The sequence below is a fragment of the Patagioenas fasciata genome, chromosome 2 (assembly GCF_037038585.1).
Source record: "Patagioenas fasciata isolate bPatFas1 chromosome 2, bPatFas1.hap1, whole genome shotgun sequence".
Taxonomy (NCBI): Eukaryota; Metazoa; Chordata; class Aves; order Columbiformes; family Columbidae; genus Patagioenas; species Patagioenas fasciata.
Genome location: NC_092521.1, coordinates 90,325,834 through 90,343,447, shown reverse-complemented (window position 1 = coordinate 90,343,447; position 17,614 = coordinate 90,325,834). Strand labels below are relative to the sequence as shown.

The 17,614-nt window shown below is 41.6% G+C and overlaps 1 protein-coding gene across 6 annotated transcripts; it reads right to left on the bottom strand.

Annotated features, from left to right (window-relative positions):
* Positions 1-1,540: 1,540 nt before the first annotated feature.
* On the bottom strand, positions 1,541-16,361 carry NQO2 (N-ribosyldihydronicotinamide:quinone dehydrogenase 2). 6 transcript variants are annotated; one of them, XM_071804540.1, is made up of 8 exons: positions 16,324-16,361; positions 15,490-15,542; positions 13,413-13,577; positions 11,056-11,186; positions 8,828-8,941; positions 7,329-7,430; positions 6,235-6,404; positions 1,541-5,624 (listed from the first exon to the last, which is right to left on the bottom strand). In XM_071804540.1, the coding sequence occupies exons 2-8, from the start codon at positions 15,494-15,496 to the stop codon at positions 5,585-5,587; spliced, it is 729 nt and encodes a 242-aa protein (XP_071660641.1). In that variant the 5' UTR covers positions 15,497-15,542; positions 16,324-16,361; the 3' UTR covers positions 1,541-5,584. The 6 variants fall into 6 exon arrangements, with proteins under 6 accessions (XP_071660641.1, XP_071660637.1, XP_071660639.1 ...); XM_071804536.1 differs by lacking the exon at positions 16,324-16,361 and adding an exon at positions 16,106-16,237 and having other exon boundaries at positions 15,490-15,650; XM_071804538.1 differs by lacking the exon at positions 16,324-16,361 and adding an exon at positions 16,106-16,195.
* Between the last annotated feature and the right edge of the window lie 1,253 nt (positions 16,362-17,614).

Below are 17,614 nucleotides of genomic sequence, written 5' to 3'. Positions count from 1 at the left end.
TTGATCTAAAAATGCAATCTGAATTTACAGAGAAATCCATTCTGATTGATAAGAAAGGAAGTGGATGACAAGGCCACTACAGTTTTAGTGCTTTTCACGACAATGCATTCATGTGATCAGAAGTTTTTAATTTTAGTATTAATGAAAATAAAGTAAGCCCATTCGTTCTCTTTTTACTCTAAGTGAAACTTTCACTAATCTTGACTGAACTTTCATTTTTTCCAAAAAATCTCAGCCCTCTTATTAAAACTGACAGGAAAAAAAATGTAAATACACAGAATTCTAAGTGCCCCCATCCCCCTTTTTAAAAAATATGTAGCTGTTTTTATTGTCAGCAGGGTGAAAATTTCTGTATGTGAAATTTGCAGGTTTCATTGCACCACTGGAAAAATCGCAGGGGGCTGCTAAATAAAAACTGTCAAAACTGCACAGTGCTAGACCATGGCTATCTGGCACAGTTACCTATCTCATTAATCCTAAAATCAAATCACAATAAGCTTGTGCTGTAACGGGAAAGTGACTTTGCACAGGGATATTTTCCTTGTCTTAATTTGAAGGCTGTGTTGTACTACGCTTTGCCTACAGAAGTTTAAATTTTTCTGCTCCTTTCTTTCTACTTGCAGTTAGCTGCTCAGTGTCTCTTTAGAGGCTTTTTCCTCTCCATGTCTCACAAGAATTACGCGCTCTGTAGTGACCTGAGCTTAACGGTGCTGTGGCTGTGGCCATCCTTGGCTAAAGACTCTGCTGGGAGCAGCAGGGATGAGTGTTTCCTCACACAGGCAGTTCCCAGCTCTGGAGATGAGTCAATGCTGAAATGTTAATTCTGGCTTCAGCAGCCTCCCCGGACCTCTGGGGAGCGGGATCGTCAGTGAGCAAAACTTGAAGGAGATATTTGTCGATAGTCTTTCTGTAATCTACCTTTTAATCTAAAGTATTATCTGGTCTGATTGATCCCACTCATTTCCCCTTGGCTTCATGTTAAGTTCCAGTAAACACACCACCTTTGCACATGTCACTGGAGTACATAGAATAGACAGGACTATTTCAGGTGGAAGGGACCTACAAGGATCATCTAGACCCAACTCCCTGACCATTTCAGGGCTGACCAAGTTAAAGCATGTTGTTAAGGGCATTGTCCAAATGCCTTTTAAACACTGACAGGCTTGGGGCATTGACCACCTCATTAGGAAGCCTGTTCCAGTGTTTGACCACCCTCTTGGCTTCCTAGTATTTGTAGGCGTTGGCAGTTCTCTGTGGCAACCTGTTGCTTGGACAAGCTGGTTAGGCCTTGGTTTATTCTCCTTGTCAGATGTTAACAAAATGCTTTCTCATTTCATCAAGGGCACTTTGTAATTCCGAAGCAGCTATGGTGTATTTTGGCTACACAATCCTAGGGAAGAAACTGGTCTACTGTCTCCTTACTGAGTTTTCCAAAGACATCAGGATTCCTGCATGTTTAAGCTGCATTAAACCAATACTGCTGAATCTGGAGCAGCTTAAAAATACCTTAGGATGGTTGGAAATAACTGGTCATGAAACATTACTTCACTAAAGTTTAATATTCAAAGGAATAAGAACCTTACCAGTATTTATATATATTTATATATATATGATTTTTTTTTTTTTTTTTGTACATCAGTCTGCGCCAAGCACTGTGACACAAATTCTTCATTAGGTGTTTGCTTTGTATGTTGTTTTGTGGAGAATGTTCCTGTAAATATATGAACACCATCAGAGTATGACAGAAGCAACAAAGCTATTGCAGGAATAGACATTTCCATGACTTGCTTGTGTAATGATCAACTACTGCCACTACGCTAGAGGATCTAAAACGAGGCTGCTGAAATCCGAGGCTGTTGCTCTGGACTAAGCTCTCTTCTTCCCCCAACGTTTGTAGTCAAAGATTCTTTTATAAATTTTACTTGAGTTTTGGAACTAAGGCTGGAGTAGCTCTCCTGATTACTTTTTATAGTGACTTACTTAATTTGAAAGGAAACATTGTGGATCTTGGAGCTCGGTTTTCTTATGGATACATTAAGTATTTTAAACCCCTTAGAATGATGATACAATTACCCAGCACTAAAAATTGAGAGCTCCCTAAGCTTAAGTTTTTTGCGTGCCTTTAGAGTATCTTCTAACATGGTAAGACTTTTCTTAAAAAAAAAAAAAAAAAAGTTGTACATGAATTATGCATGGTATTTATTATTGGCTGTTCGTCTCTTCAGCACAACCTTTTGATAACTTGTGTACTGCAAAGTATATTCCTCTGCAAGCAGGCAGCTAGCCTCCATGACATTGTTCTGTGAATCAAATATTAAACGAAAGAAATATCTACACCTGCCTTTAAATGTTAATTTTTTTTGAAAACTTGGATAAAAAGCACCTTACTGCAAGAAATCAGTCTTGGTTTCTCTAGGCTATGAGGCTTATGGATAACATATTGATAACATATTTGTTTCCATGTGTTTTTCTGAAGTTGCAAGCAAATTGCACTTGCCATTTCAGAATATGAAATGAAAGAAACTCAGTTATGATTTTTGGAACCAATTATCAGAGAAAAAGAACAGAGTGTTGCCTGAAAATACGTTGGGAGGATGAGGACCACCAGCAACAAACCCCCAGACTAAGCGAAAGAGGAAAGCTTGTTGTCCTTATATACTTCTCCCCAACCTAAAATGCAAGTACAAGTTACTTGCCCAATCTTAGCTATATTCTGGTGAAGTCAATGCTGTTTTGACAGATTGCATTGGCTTTGGCATCATGTGATTTAGCAGGGCAATCATTCTTCAGATCAAAATGGCTGTAACATTTCCAGTGCTACTGTGAAACTAACACTGCCACTTCCTTTCTCTTATTAACCACAGACCACTCTCTATTGCTTTTCTGCTTGGTAAAATTCTCCCTTGAGTTTCTGAAAGGCACGTGCCACAACACACACGCACCCCGGCACCGTGTGCTGTGCAGCAGGCACTGAAAGCATCTCAGGACAAGGACATTAACTCTCAGCTCAGCACCCACTGTCCCCGCACAGTTGACTGGCTTCCAAAGCATTGCAAGAGCAGTGCCCTTTAGCAGATTTTTAATCTGTTGTGTCCACAGCTAAGATACAGCTCACAGCCCTGATTGCCTCTTCTCTGAACACAAGCAGAAGAGCTAGACCCTAAATAAAGTGACAAGGATTATGAGGCACATGGAACAATTTCAGTATGAGAACAGACTACACAGATGGGGACTGAGACTGACTGTGGAAAGTTACAGTTGAATAGTGGTTCTTAGTTTCCCCTTGCATCTTATACCCCCTTGTACGGTGGCTTTCAATTTGGAATGATATTCCTGAATAAATTTCTTTAGGAGGAGTTAAAACGTGGAGAGTGGTGATCTGATAGAGTCTACTTGCATTTCCAAGAGGCTTTTGATGAAGTTTTCTATCTTTTTTAGGAAAACTAGGCAGATGGGGATAAGAAAGAAGGTCATGTCATGGAGATGTGTTTAAAAGAGAAGACAGAGGGCAACAGTAAATGGTCAGCTCTCAGAACAGAGGGAGGTTATGAGTGCAGGGATTTGAGCTGCTGAAAATGATCTGGAAAAGCATACGAGCAATGAGGTTGAGAAAGTTTGCTGACAATACAGATTACTCAGAAGAGGGGGGACAAAGCAGATTGTGAAGCGTTCTAGAAAAATTGTTGAGTGAAATGGAAAGTGAAATTCAAGTTATGTAAAAGGGTGCACACAAAGAAAATAATTACCCTAAATTGATATGTGAAATAATGGCCCCTGAGCTAACTGTTACCACTGATGGCCAAGATTTAGGGTTACAACAGATGAAAACAGTACCTAAAGCAAATTGTATGTCAGAGATTCTAAGGAAAGGTGCAGAGAAAGTCATATGAATCCAAGAACCATGGAATTGACTCTGTGTGTACTTCTGCTCTCCTCAATAACAGGATAGTGAGATTGGAGGAGTTCAGCGAAGAGCAACAAGGGTGACCAATGGTCAGTGCCTTCTCTTGGAAGAACAACTGAGGAGGGCAGGACTCCATGGCCTGGGCAGGAGATTATTTAGGGAGGAAGTGATGCACATCTACAAAACTCTAAGTACTCTGTAAAAGAAAAGATGGAACTGATCATTTACTGTTGACTGGGAGGAATAAAATGAAGCTGCTGGGAGGAATAAAATGAAGCTACTGGGAGCCAGGTGCTTCACCTTCCCTGGGATCCCTCCCTACTCCAATGCTTCATGCAAGGAAAAAGCTGACCTGCTGAACTTTGCCAACAAATATTGTCTGCTTCAAGTTGGCATGAATTCAAGAGAAGACTGAACAAAATTCAGAGCAGAGATCCATCTGGCTTGGTAAATACAGAGAAAACATATATAGCTCAGGAAATTTCCCAAGCTAAATATAGTTGGAGCCCATGACAGTATTCAGCGGAAGTGCTTGCTCTTCCTGGTCTATAGCCACTGTGGAGAAAGAAACTGGGGTTAAAGGATCCTTGTTCTGACCTAATACAGCCACTCTTATATACTTACATTACAAATATCCAGTTTAATACACACACTTAGTGCTACTGTGTATGTGGGAACTGGTACATGTCTGCCAAATAGTGTTGAAAAGTGTATCTTCATCATACAGGTCAGTCTGAGATTCTTCAACAGTTAAACCCACTAATCTCTGTAGTTGATCCAATACATTAACATTTGGTTTGACAGTTCCAACTTCTGCTTTCATATCTGTAATTTCCTTCTTTCTTGAATAGTCTGGTAACTGAACACTGTGGTCATAAGGATGATTCCTCTCCCATACAATTTTAATATTTGCATTTGTCCTTCAATTTCTTTCAGGTAACTTAAAGTTAAGTCTTTTAGGCAAGAATCTGCTTTCCCCACAACTTACGTGTATAACATTTTCCATTTTATTCCCTTTCACTTTCTCTTTCCTATTCAAGAGTGACTGAGCCGAAGCAAATTTCTTGCTTGCGTAACCTAAAGACTTTGACTCAGACACTCTGAAGCAGACATCTGCAACAGCTTAGGGCAGCACCGCTTCCAGGGGTCTGTCTCTCCTACAGGTGGCCTCTCACCTCATACGGTGACAACAGGAACATGTGACTCTTTCCCTGCAGTAGCAGTTCCCAGTCTGGTGTATCATCCTACCCTGCCCTCTACCAGAATCTGAGCTCAGCATGTTTATTATCCAAATAGCCCTTAAGGAAATATAAGGGTGGGGCATGACAAGGCTGCTACAAGAAACATACAGCAGGTGCATAGACTGTGTGCACAGGCCTAAGTGTCATTTGATGGTGACGCAGAAGACCACTTCTTATTCAGGTCATGTTCTTTTAATATCAAAGCCAGCTGTTAGGTTAGTTGATCAAATCAAGAGATCCTGTAGCCAAGCAAGAAACCCACCCTTTGCCATATGCACAAAAAGGGTTAAGTGCTCACAAGCACTAAGCTTCAAGGTAAAAATCACGGATGTTAAGAGTCAGACAGTAATTTTATCCCACTAGATCCTGGCTCGCAGACAGACAGTGCTCCTGCACTGACTGCAGACTGCTGGTGCTGGAAATCTCTAAGGAAGCCCATCTACACTGACGCTGGAAGAGATGCACACAGCCCTCCAGACCTGAAAAGCAATATTGACTGCAGTGAAGGGAAAGGAAACAGATAGGACTCCTTTTTGTCTGTACTTAGGGTAACAAAAATAGAGAACTCCTATGTTAGGAAACTACATACTTTGCAAATGGGAGCTACATTCTATATAGAAAGGCAATACATGCACATACTGGTATGGGATATTTTTATTTGTTTTCCTGCTTTTCTGGTATCTGTCATAGCTTTAATATATTTGTAAATACATGGAAAAGCCTAAGGCTGTCTATAAGGCTTTCCAGCTGTGTAAGTCACTGTGCAACTGTACATCCTTCTGCATTATTTACAATCTGGCTTCATAGCGCAAAGGCACATGTGTAGATCTCTCATTTAAAAGAACAGGATTAGCCATTACAAGGTTGAGGATGGGCAGCATATTCCCTAGAAATAAAAAAAGTTTTGTATCTATCATTGAAGAGAAACCCTCAGGAATCAATGAAGATAAATGCTATATTGTCAAGTTAAGCAGGTAGCTGTAGTACTTGAGATAGCTACAGTTAGGAATTAGCATTCAGATATTGAGATAAAGCACAAAAAGAATGGAAAAAAAGATTTTTTTCTGTAGTTTTGTACCAGAACATTACTTGAAATACCACTCAGGAGAGCAGTTTATGGGTTCTTCATTCCAAAGAGTCTTCAGACGCTGAGCCCAGGCAATCAGCATCTCCTTCCTCTCCTCCTCAGAGGCATACTCCGGGGCGAAGCAGATGTGAGGGGCAAGGACTTTGACACCACAAAAGTGCATGATTCCATGCTAGACTCAAAGCAAAGAAAGAAACGCTTCAGGAAGTAGTCTTGCACTTTCGGTTCAGGAATGCGGAAGGTTCAAATCTGAAACCGTTTTTCTAACCCAGTATAAGGCAGGTTTTCTAAACCTGTGCATTCATCAGGAGAATGGAAATGGAAGAGTTCATTACCTATCCTGCCAGTCAGTATTGAAGGCTAGGCATTAAGCAGACTGACATATAATACACCGAAAAATAAGGTCAACTTCCATTTATTCTGCTCTCTGGAATTTATTTTAAAGTGCTATTAAACCCACAGAACTGTTCTCTTCAGCTGCTGTATGCCATTAAATTTGCAAGGATCAGTGACAGCCTGAAGTTCATTGTACTGTTTGAATTTCCACAGATTGCTCCCTGAACTGCAGTGTATTTCTCATCTACTTAGAAGTATTTCTTTAACCTTTTGCCTCTGGTTTAGCCAAATGATTCCAAATGAAGGCTAGTGCCTTTCAAATCAGCTCCACTTGCCATTTTCCCTCTGTGTATTTCAGATAAAAGGGTAGCAATAAGAAAAAATGTGCTATCTTCCGTATGCTGATCATTAATGCCAGGATAGTGTGTGACTCCCCTCCTGTCCCGCATCCTACATGAATAAGGTAGCTGCGAGGAAAAGAAATCCTGTGTTCTAGGGCTAAAGGAAATCCTATAACACCAGAGAAACTTAAAAGGCTGACAGTATAACCTTTCTCCAGATTCCAATCTGGAGGAAGGGGCACAAAACAACTCCAATAATCTGTGGACTTTTAAAGTTGTCTCAGAACTTTAGGGCCAAATTTATAACCTGCAGATGTTTGGAACTGACGATACTTGCTTATTATATTTCATATAAAATAAATAATAATACAACTGTTAATGGGAATAATACAAGGCAAACAAATGTACATATACTGTACCTGCATGGGCCACAGGAGATAGCGAATATCACCACTGATACCGCTTTTTGCATACATCTCTTTGCTTCCTCCAGTGGTGAAAGAAAACACGGCTAATTTGTTCTAGAATTAAGAAAGCAGCACTAGAGTTAGGCATGTTTAAAGAAGAGTGGTTGTATAGTTCAAGTGATATTCAGGGGAACCTAGACAGTATAAGCTTATAGAGGAGGTGGTGTCCTCCTCTTTCGCAGACCTGATGCGTAGTGGCAGCTCTAAGGCAAAGATTGATGGTGTACAACTAGACAGTGCACTCTGTGTCAGAGCTTTGGGCATACACAGGTTAAAATGAAAAGGAATTACATGTCTGACATGTTCTCCCCCATGAAATGTTTAGAAAACTGTGGCTGGAAAACACTCTGTTATGGAGAATATCTTCATTCCTGTTCTTCCTGAATGCAGCAATTGAATGAAACCCATCCCACTGCAAACTTGGGCTTGCTTGTCACTTGCCAAAGAATAATCTGAGAACAAATTATTCCTCAGGTGCTTTAAAACCCAGTTCAGAACATCTGCTTCTGTAACTATGGCATTAGCCACAGGCTTGTGCTCAGCATCTATCCTCTCGGTTTTAGCTTCCATGATTGAATTAACATTTTTTCTGGCATGACTTGGTGCAGTATCCAAACTGCCTTGAGCCCACACTCAGCATGTAGCTATGATCACTGGGGATTAATCCTGTTCATTTCAGCAGGGCAGCCATTTCTAAAATTTAAACAAACTGAAATGTTTGGAATTGTTAAGAAGATCAGAAATTACAGAGATTGATATGCAGCAAACATAGATGTAAAACTAACATTGAAGTGTTTCTGGATGCTGCATTTGTTACCAAATAAGATATGTCAGACAGTGGACCAAAATTCTCCATGGGTATTCCCAGTGTCATGGAGAATTAAAAAAAATACGAATTGCCATCTAGAGATACTGATTTTGCCTAATGTATAAGCTATAGAAAAGAAGAAGCTGAAAAGAGATAGGTGGGACAGAAGCCCATGCACTGTGTATTTTGGGTTTCTGATTAAGTTCTGTAGGTTAATTCCAACCTTTGACATCTAATCCCAAGGCAGGAATCTTGTCATCTGTTCTAGTATGCCACTCATTACAGATTCGTGCAATCCTACAGGGTGGGAAGAATGACAGACTAGTTTCAGAGAATGGATCAATTTAAACTGTTTGCAACAGTATGCCAGACCAGTGTACTCTGATACACCTACCAAATTATAAAGCCTATTTTGTAGGCCAACTAAAAATCTCCAGGAGATTGCTTAAATCTTTAGGAACCACTGCATCCTCCTTATTGTATCACCTTTCAGACAGTTTTAACAAACCAGGAAGTCACTCAACTTGTTACCAAAGCATTCCTTCAGGAGAGCATAAAAAGCAAGCTCTAAACAAATATAACAGAAAAGAAAAACCAGTATCCTCAAGAGCATTGCCCACATCTTGATCTTAATAAAACATACCTTGAGCAAACCGGAATCGTAGCAGTTTGGAAATTCGTGAGCAAATCCTCGGACCAAGACTCTGTCCATCCAGCCCTTCATGATTGCTGGCATGCTGAACCAATACAAGGGAAACTAGGCAAAAAGTAAATTACCTTGTTAGCATAGAGGGTCTGGGCCAGCCTTAGGCCTGGCCTACAGGCCAAATCCTGTTCTCTTAATCTGTTCAGATCTTGTACAGGCCTTCTTCCAGCTCTCTGTCAGGAGAGGCAGTAACTATGCTTGGCAAAAATAACTGAAGTGCTGTTTGTGGTTGTCTCAGGTACATACCTGAGCATCTGTAGCACACTGATGCCATGGTGAATGCAAGGGCTTTTACACAAATTAAAGTTAGAATATGATGAAGCAAGAAGGTGTCATTTAATTCAAAATTAAGACTCCACAGAATTGTGTCTCCTACTGCTGAAATGCAAAAGGCATATGTGATCTAATGGATGATCTGACCAAAATGCACAGAGAGAGCCTTTTTACCAGGACTGACATCTGGTGATTAGTTCTGATCTGACAGCCTGCTGACAAATGCCATAGGATCTTATGAAAAACTTACCTTCACGCCCTGCTGACACGATGACCCTGAATCACTTAATCGAGAAGAAAACAACTTCTTTAGCAGTAGGACCCTGTGTTTCTAGATACTCCTGTTAATCCATGGGACTACAGCCTACCTGTTGTGTCTTATTTGCATTACCCTGAATGCTTTATGGACTCTTATTCCAGGATGCATTGCTATCCCTAAACCTCTGTGCACATTGCAGTATTAGAAGAAATTCTGTAGAAGCTTATCTATGTGTGGCTTAATTCAAGGTGGAAACAACATAGAAACCGGGCAACAACAACAGCTCTAAAAGTGGTGAGTTTAGTCTAGTAAATTTTAAATTACTTTATGGTTCCTTTCAGAGGATTTTTCCTTCTTTCCTGCACCAGAACATACTCAACTCTTGATAGCATTCTGCAGACAGAAAGTAGAAAGCAACCACTTCCTTCAGGGGATGTTTTACTATACTTATCTCAGAAGCAATAGTGTAAAATGATGAAGACTTACAGTGAAATGCTTAATTGAGGTATGGTCATATTGTAAATATCATCTAGAATCAGACAGTGGAATAAATATAGGCTATGCCTAAGGCCAACAGGCACAACAGGTACACAAAGAAACGTGGGGCTCTTATTGCCTTACACAGTATTTCTGGGCCTCGAGGACACCAAGAACAGATCTGGCAGAGTGGTGAGCGGAGATGGGGTGTGACACCAGTCAGCAAGTCCGCATAGTGCTTTTGTGATTTGTCAATAAGGAACAGTCTGGTTGGAGAAGCCCAGATTCCCTGGTCACAGCTGCTCACCCAGACACTAAGCCTTGTCCTGCTGGCCTGTCTGACATCCATGGTCATGTACATCTTTGTGCATCCAGATATTAAGTTTGGCCCAGTGCTGGTGAATTAGTGGATCTGCTGTTGTAATGACCTGGACAACTATATTACTGATCTGTATTTATTACTGTACCATTACTTAGAGAATTGTTTATTCCTAAAGCTGTTAGTCTGGTGTCTTTTACCATATCCCAAACTTATAACTTGGTGGGGCCTACTTAAGCCCTTACATGCATCTCTGTGAGTAGATCTGTGTTTGATTTGCATGATCTCCAAGACAAAGGGACAGTATGGGGCTGTCTGATAACACGGCAGGGTTCTCAGATCAAGAATTATACTATTATTTTGCATTCAATACTTTCTGGTCTGAGTTGCTCAATGCAATCATTTTGGAGTGCAGGTAGCATGAAGACCAGTCTTCACAAAACCTATGCAATCAGACTACTTTTGAATATTAACTTTAAAGTGAAGCACAGCTGTGAATTTCACTTAAGTATTGTAAGGTTCTAATTTCAGATGTCTTCCTACTCCCCAAAAAGTCCAGTTTGGAGCCATTATTTTTGTGAAAAATTCATACTGGGCTACCATGAATAATGCTCATGCATGATCTGATATTTTCTTAAGTCCACATCATAGCAGAAAAACCTGACACCTTGAAATTGCTACACTGGATACAGACATTTTGTGTTGATGATAGAGCTACTCTTTCTTTTTACTTCGGCTAGATTCAATGTTCCTAATCTATAATCTCACTATTGCTTTTCTTTTGTTCAACCCTGTAAATTACAACTGAAGTCTTGTAATATGATTTAAAATAATGACCTGAAAAATCAGTAAGTCTGCTTCCTGCACCTTCTTTTGCTCTTCAATCAGATCATTGGACAAACCTCCTCTCTTGTAAGCTTCCCATGCCTCCACACCATAATTGAACTCTTCTGAGTTGTGCAAGCAACCTGTGGGTAGAAGTGAACAGTCATTACTTGTCCTGTTTCTGGTATTGTAGCCAAACAATAATGAAATACATGTTGCAATCTACAGTTTTAAATTGAGTTTAAATTGAGCTACTGCTTTCCATTTTTTCTCACTTTGGTTTGTTTGTATTTTTATTTCTTTTTGTTGTTTTGTTTTGTTTTGTTTTGGTGGCTTCTCAGCATCAGCACAGCTGATGGTGATTTGGTTTCAAACTGGAGATGAATGTAGTGTCTAAGAGTACTAAAACTTTTGACTTTCTTTAACAACATATGAAGTGCAATAAGAGGACCTAATCTTGGCTCTAGATTCTGGTGATGCAGATGGATGATTTAAGAGAATTTTACTAATTACTCTGCCTCTGCATTAGAGATTAGTGAAACCACCACGCAGTCACAAGCACTATGTAGCTGCTTTTCAGCTTCCATAACTGGGAAACTCAGCAGGGACTGGGGAACCAGTATGGGCTGGCTCTGCTGACTCCACTACAGTTGGGTGAGCTCATTCAAGTATGTCCGAATAAGATATATACATTCATTCTGCTGATTCAACTAGTCGATCATTAATCTCTAGCAGAAGAAATAGGCAGTAGCCTCATGAACTAAACTCCAGCAAGTCACAGCATGGTATCTGAAGGCACTTCTCACAACAACTCCAGGCAGTGCTACAGGCTTGGGGAAGAGTGGTTGGAAAGCTGCCTGGGGGGAAAAGGATCTGGGGGAGTTGATTGACAGCTGGCTGAATATGAGCCAGCAGTGTGCCCAGGTGGCCAAAAAGGCCAACAGCATCCTGGCTTGTATCAGAAATAGTGTGGCCAGCAGGACTAGAGAAGTGATGGTGCCACTGTACTCGGCACTGGTGAGGCCCCACCTTGAATCCTGAGTTCAGTTTTGGGCCCCTCACAACAAGAAAGACATTGAGGTGCTGGAGAGAGTTCAGAGGAGGGTGATGAGGCTGGTGAGGGGTCTGGAGCACAAGTCTGATGAGAAGCAGCTGAGGGAACTGGTGCTGTTTAGCCTGGAGAAAAGGAGGCTGAGGGGAGACCTGATCACTGTCTACAACTACCTGACAGGATGTTGTAGCATGGAGGGTATTGGTCTCTTCTCCTGAGTGGCAAGGTACAGGATGAGACGAAATGGCCTCAAGTTATTAGGAACATTTTATTGATGGAAAGGGTTGTCAGGCATTGGAACAGGCTGCCCAGGGAAGTGGTAGAGTGGCCATCCCTGGAGGTGTTCAAAAGATGTGTAGATGAGTTTCTTAGGGACATGGTTTAGAGGTGGACTTGACAGTGCTAGATTAACAGTTGGACTTTATTATCTTGAAGTTCTTTTCCAACTAAAATGATTCTATGACTTCAGAGAATGCTTGTGGACACATCTTAACGCATTTTTTGCTCTCAGTAATGCCACTATGAGCCAAGGCCCATATTTAGGAGTGGGCTTTTAGAAATGCTTATGTCTGGTCATTAATAGGATTCTTCTTGGTTTTGCCAGTGCTTGCACTGGACCTGTGTTATTTCTGTTTGATTCTTGTTTTAAAGAAGGAGTTTCAGCTATCTCAGATTATGTTATGGCTTTTTGTTTCCCAACCTGGAAAAATATTGTGGCTAAATCCTAGTAAGAGCATAGCAAAAATATCACATAAGCCTAACAAGAGCATCATTGGTTTTCTCAAGCCTTAACTGCATCATCTAGTAATTTTTAGTAATCATATACTACCAAGGAAGTTGGGAGGTGCCAAGACAACTCAAAAGCCCAAGCACTTAAGTGCCTGGAGCAAACTCGCAGAAAGTATTTGTAATGTTCGTAAGAAAGGGTGGCTCTTTGAACATCTTTGCAGTTGATTGCAAATACTGTAAAAATAATATTTTCCCTCATTCACTTTAGTCTAAGGGCAAAACACTGTTTTACAGTTCTGTACCATACAGATATTTCATTTTTTCTGATTGAAGGGCCATTTCTAGTGATCAGATTTATTTGAATAAAGATGATAATTTTGGGGTTCCTACACTGAAATGTCTTAGTTAATGCTAACAGAAAATAAAAAGTTTGGTTTGTTAGTTGAGAGATATTTGTACAAAATAGTATCAACTGTTTTTTGGAGTACACTTAACAGCATGCTTCTAGATTGTTTGTGCGGCAGGATAAACAAGGTGAAAGTTTGTATCATCATTATTGTTGAAAAAAGTGTATTTTGGCTAGTCTCACCAACAATATCATTTCTTGTGGCTCTCGGCTCAAACTGCATTGCATACAAATCAGACACTGTGACACTGCAGCCCTGCTTGCTCAATTCTTCCACAGCAATGCTCTTCAAAGATCCATTCAAGGACTTGGGCTCTTGGTGTGCATAGATTATCAAGACCTTTTTCCCTGGGAGCAGAAAGAAAATCAGAAGATACCTTTGAGTATAGGAGGCAGATACAAAAGAGTTTGTGGAGCTGGGGCCTGGTCCTTCATTTTTCTGTAGTGTGTTTTTCAAGCAGCGCAAAACTAGTGAAAACAGAATGGCAGTGGCAGCCTTTGACTCCTGCTTGGAAGCAATGAGTGACTCTTGAGGAACTAATCAGTAAATGCCCCCAGCTCAGCAATTTTGTGCTACACTGGGCTTTCCCAGGTGGAACTTGGTGGACAGTGCGTGCGTTTCCATAGCAGGTCACACTGCCCTACATCAGCACAAGCCAGTCCCATCTCTTGAGTCAGCATTTGTGTTCATCTGATCCCACTCCTCCCCAAAAACCCTCAACCAACAAGAGAAAAAAAAAAGTCATCGGCTGGTTTAGCTCCCTAGGCTGGGTCTGATAAGCAACAGCACAAGCATGAGGGGCAAGCTGGGATCAAAGCACTGCCAGCTTAGGTTCCCTCAAACTTGAGAGCTCAGAGCATCTTCCTACTGCAACGTGGGATACCCCCATCTTGCAGTTCAGTGCTGCACAATGACATCAGATATTTAAGATGCCACTGTCCCACTTCTGCATCAATACAGCAACTTCAACAGAAAGCAACATAACTTTGTCTTAGATGTGAGAGTGAGCTGTCTAGTGTATCTCAAACTGCTGGCAAAGCAGATTTAAGGTAAGTTGAGCAGCAAGACGGATGTGTTGGAGTCTGTGGGGGACTACGGTGGGTCTGTGCATTCCCTGACGGAGGGCATGGGAACAGAAATTAGCCTTGAAGATATTAAGGCCTACCCGTGAGAAAGGTGGGAGTAAAAGAGTATCCAGAGATATTAAGGTGTACCCCTGAGAGAGAAGGGAGTAAAAGAGTAACATGGATGAAAGCAAAATTAGCCAGTGAGATGTTACTACTGCAACTTGTAACTAATAGCAAAAAGACACTTGAGCTGGTAAAGACTATATAAAAAGGTGTTTGTGGCAATAAAAGACTGCTGTTTGAACTTAAGAACTTGGTCTATGTTGTTTGTCCATCTCAACCACGACAGGGGTGAAGCTTCTTAAACTGATGTAACAACATGTATCAGAGTTTACTTGTTCAAAATTTTACTGTACATAGGCCATTCAATTTCCAGATTTCTCTAGAAAATCATTCATCACTGAACACCAAGGAAAGACAAAATACTTTCATGGAGTAGTAGTTATTTATACATAAATGTTGCAGAGAAGGAAATTTCTAGAGATTATTGAAAATTACTGGATCTGCACAACATGCAGCTCTTGCTTCCTGACTGCCGAGACAAAAACTCAGGCATCTCCTGAGTTCAGCTACTCCAGGAGACACAGAAGCTATAGGGCCCAGAGCGCCACCAGGGTGACAGGTAAGTTTAAGGTATCAGAGATAATTAACAGAATGAGGGCTGAAGAATTAAAGAAACCATACTTCATTTTTTTAACCTAAATTATAAAGGGTGATTATTTCTTTAGTGTGCATAGCATTCATGAAACAAGTTTTCCCAAAAGACCATTACAATTTGTCATCAAGCGTATAAACTATTTAAATCTCTGCTCCATAACTTATTCTGGAATATCAAGACCAGTTAATGCTGCTGTTCTGTTTGCTCTCAGCAAACAAGCAGTTCAGTGGGTGGAGATGATACACGCTCACAGATAGGATAAGATAAATTCTGTGAGCTGTTGACCAGTTTCATATCAATGGAGCAGAGGGCACTCAGACACAGTGGGGACTGGAGTTTGCAAAGGCATAATTTACTGAAGTAATTTCAGTCATTTAGAAAGTAAAACCTTAGTATGTATACTTTACAGATATGTTCTATACTAGCATGCCCAGGCCTGAAGTGAATAGCATTTTTATTAGTATTTGTTCTTACCTGCCATTCTCCAGAAGCACTTCGTAGCTCCTGTCCTGAGAATCTGACACAGCCTGTAAACTCAAATGGCAAATTTGCTTATGCGAGAAACATCAGGAAAGGGTACCCGGAAATTCGCTGTTTCAGTAGAAAATGTGCCACTCCGTGCGGAGGTAAATGGGCTGCGAGGGGCAAACACTGTGTGAGTGCCTGTGTACATACACACCCCTACAGAGGCGTGCGCTGCAGAAGTCGTCGGAGGAGGCTGTGCCGGCCCGGGGGCGGTGTCTGGGGGTGACCCGTGGAGGCCGGGCGAGGCGAACCCCTCCGGCCGCCCCACGCTCGCCTTCCCTCGCTGTGGGCCGGGAGCGTCCAGCCTGGGCTCCACCCACCGCGCCGGACCTGCGCGGCTGCCGCACACCCGCTACAGGCTGGCGCTGAACCGAGCCCATCGCACCGACCCCCAAAGAAACAGCCGAGCGCTGCTCCTGTTTTTCTGACCACCCTCTCGAAGCCGGTTTCGAAACCACGCCGGCCCTTAGGGCAAGCGGTGGCGCTGCTCCGCAGCTCAGCGCCGGCCGTGCCGCTCGCCCGGGCAGGGCTGGAACTCACCCCCCGCGGCCCGGGGTGCTTTTACCTGCTACCCGCGTCCCCGCGTAGCCCTGCTGCGGAGCTGGGAGCGGCCCGGCCGGCCCGGCCTCGCTGCCCGGCCGGCCCGGCCCCAGGGGCTGCTCCGGCGGGGGCGGGGGCCGGGTCGGCGCCGCCCGCTCTGCGGCTCCCTTAGAGACCATGCGGTGCGCGCCACCCGCTGCTCTTACTACACGTGGTAACTAATACAGTTTATTACACACTTACTGGCGCCTCTTTGTAACTGGTGCTGCTCCTCTCAGAGTGTCGGGTCATCGATGAGTACCTCTGGCTCCTTGAAGCATTTGATTACCAAGCCAAAAGCATGTGTTTTCCTTTATTTTTTCCCTCATGTGTAAGGACTATGGTAATACATGGAAAACTAAAGAAAAATGCTAGTAGTTTTTATACTGCACCAAGGTAATATTGTCTAACAGACTACGCAACATGATACCTCACAGAAACAGTTTAAAAAATTACACTGTTCCTGCTAACTTTTCTCCATTCAAGACTCACTAAATATTAGGGTATTTCCAAAGGGTCCAAAGCTTTCTTTGGGCAGGAGCCAATGCATGCTCAGTCTTATATTAACATGGAGTATCAGAAACACTCCTGGATTCCCATCCAGGTTTTGACATAGCTCCTGGACTCACAAGTATCTTGTTCTCTTCCAGAGGTTTGATGTAAAGGGTATATGTATAAAGTAAATGGCTGATTTTCTCTTGAAGCATGGAATGTTTTAGTCCTCTCCAATATATATTGTTATCATATATATATGATTAATGTTAATAACATTTGAAAAGGTATACCTGAATATAAAAACAGCATTAGAAAGGGAGTGTATTTTTGTGGAGGAAGGACTTCAGAGAGCACATTAATTATGCATCAGATGGCCAGACAGTATATTTCTCTATATCAGATTGACAGCAGTGATCTCACTGTGGAGGTGACACTCCCACCCCCCATTTTTTAATAGGATTGTAAAAGTTTACAGGATTAGTTCGTGTGTTAATTCCAAATATATCCTGAAGTATCTTTTTCTCAGATATTGTCAGAATGACCTCTAATAATTTTACAAAATTAAAAAAAATTCTGTTTATGTTTATCTTTGGCCAAGGCCCATTATAAAGATTGCAGCAGCTACATTCAGCAAGTTCTTAGCAATCTCGTGAGGGCCCATCATTTTTCCAGAGCTCTTCAGAGAGTTCTTTATGAAACTCAGATTTCATAGTTTTAGGAATCCAATTATTTTTGCTGTTTGGGCAACTGAATGGGACAGAGTGACGTTTTCTGTAGCCTTCTTCTCCCTCTCCTGCTTCCCCTGTCTGCTTTAAAGTTTATTAGCACTCAGGAAAGCATTGCAGTATCTCAAACATCTTCTGAGATTTTAATTTTGCAGGTTGGGAATGTTCCTTACACACACACCCACCTACCATTGCGTTTGATATCCTTCTCTCTAGTTCTACTTTGCAATAAGAAAAGTTTTGGGGGATGCTGGTTTGTTTGTTCTATTTTTTTT

Bases quoted from the DNA above. Each gene is read 5' to 3' on its own strand.
- NQO2 (XM_071804540.1), bottom strand. The intron at 11,187-13,412 runs GTGAGACTAGCC...TTCTACCCACAG, and splicing joins CACAAGAAATGATATTGTTG to GTTGCTTGCACAACTCAGAA. The intron at 7,431-8,827 runs GTATGTTTTATT...TCTTAATTCTAG, and splicing joins ACGATTCCGGTTTGCTCAAG to AACAAATTAGCCGTGTTTTC.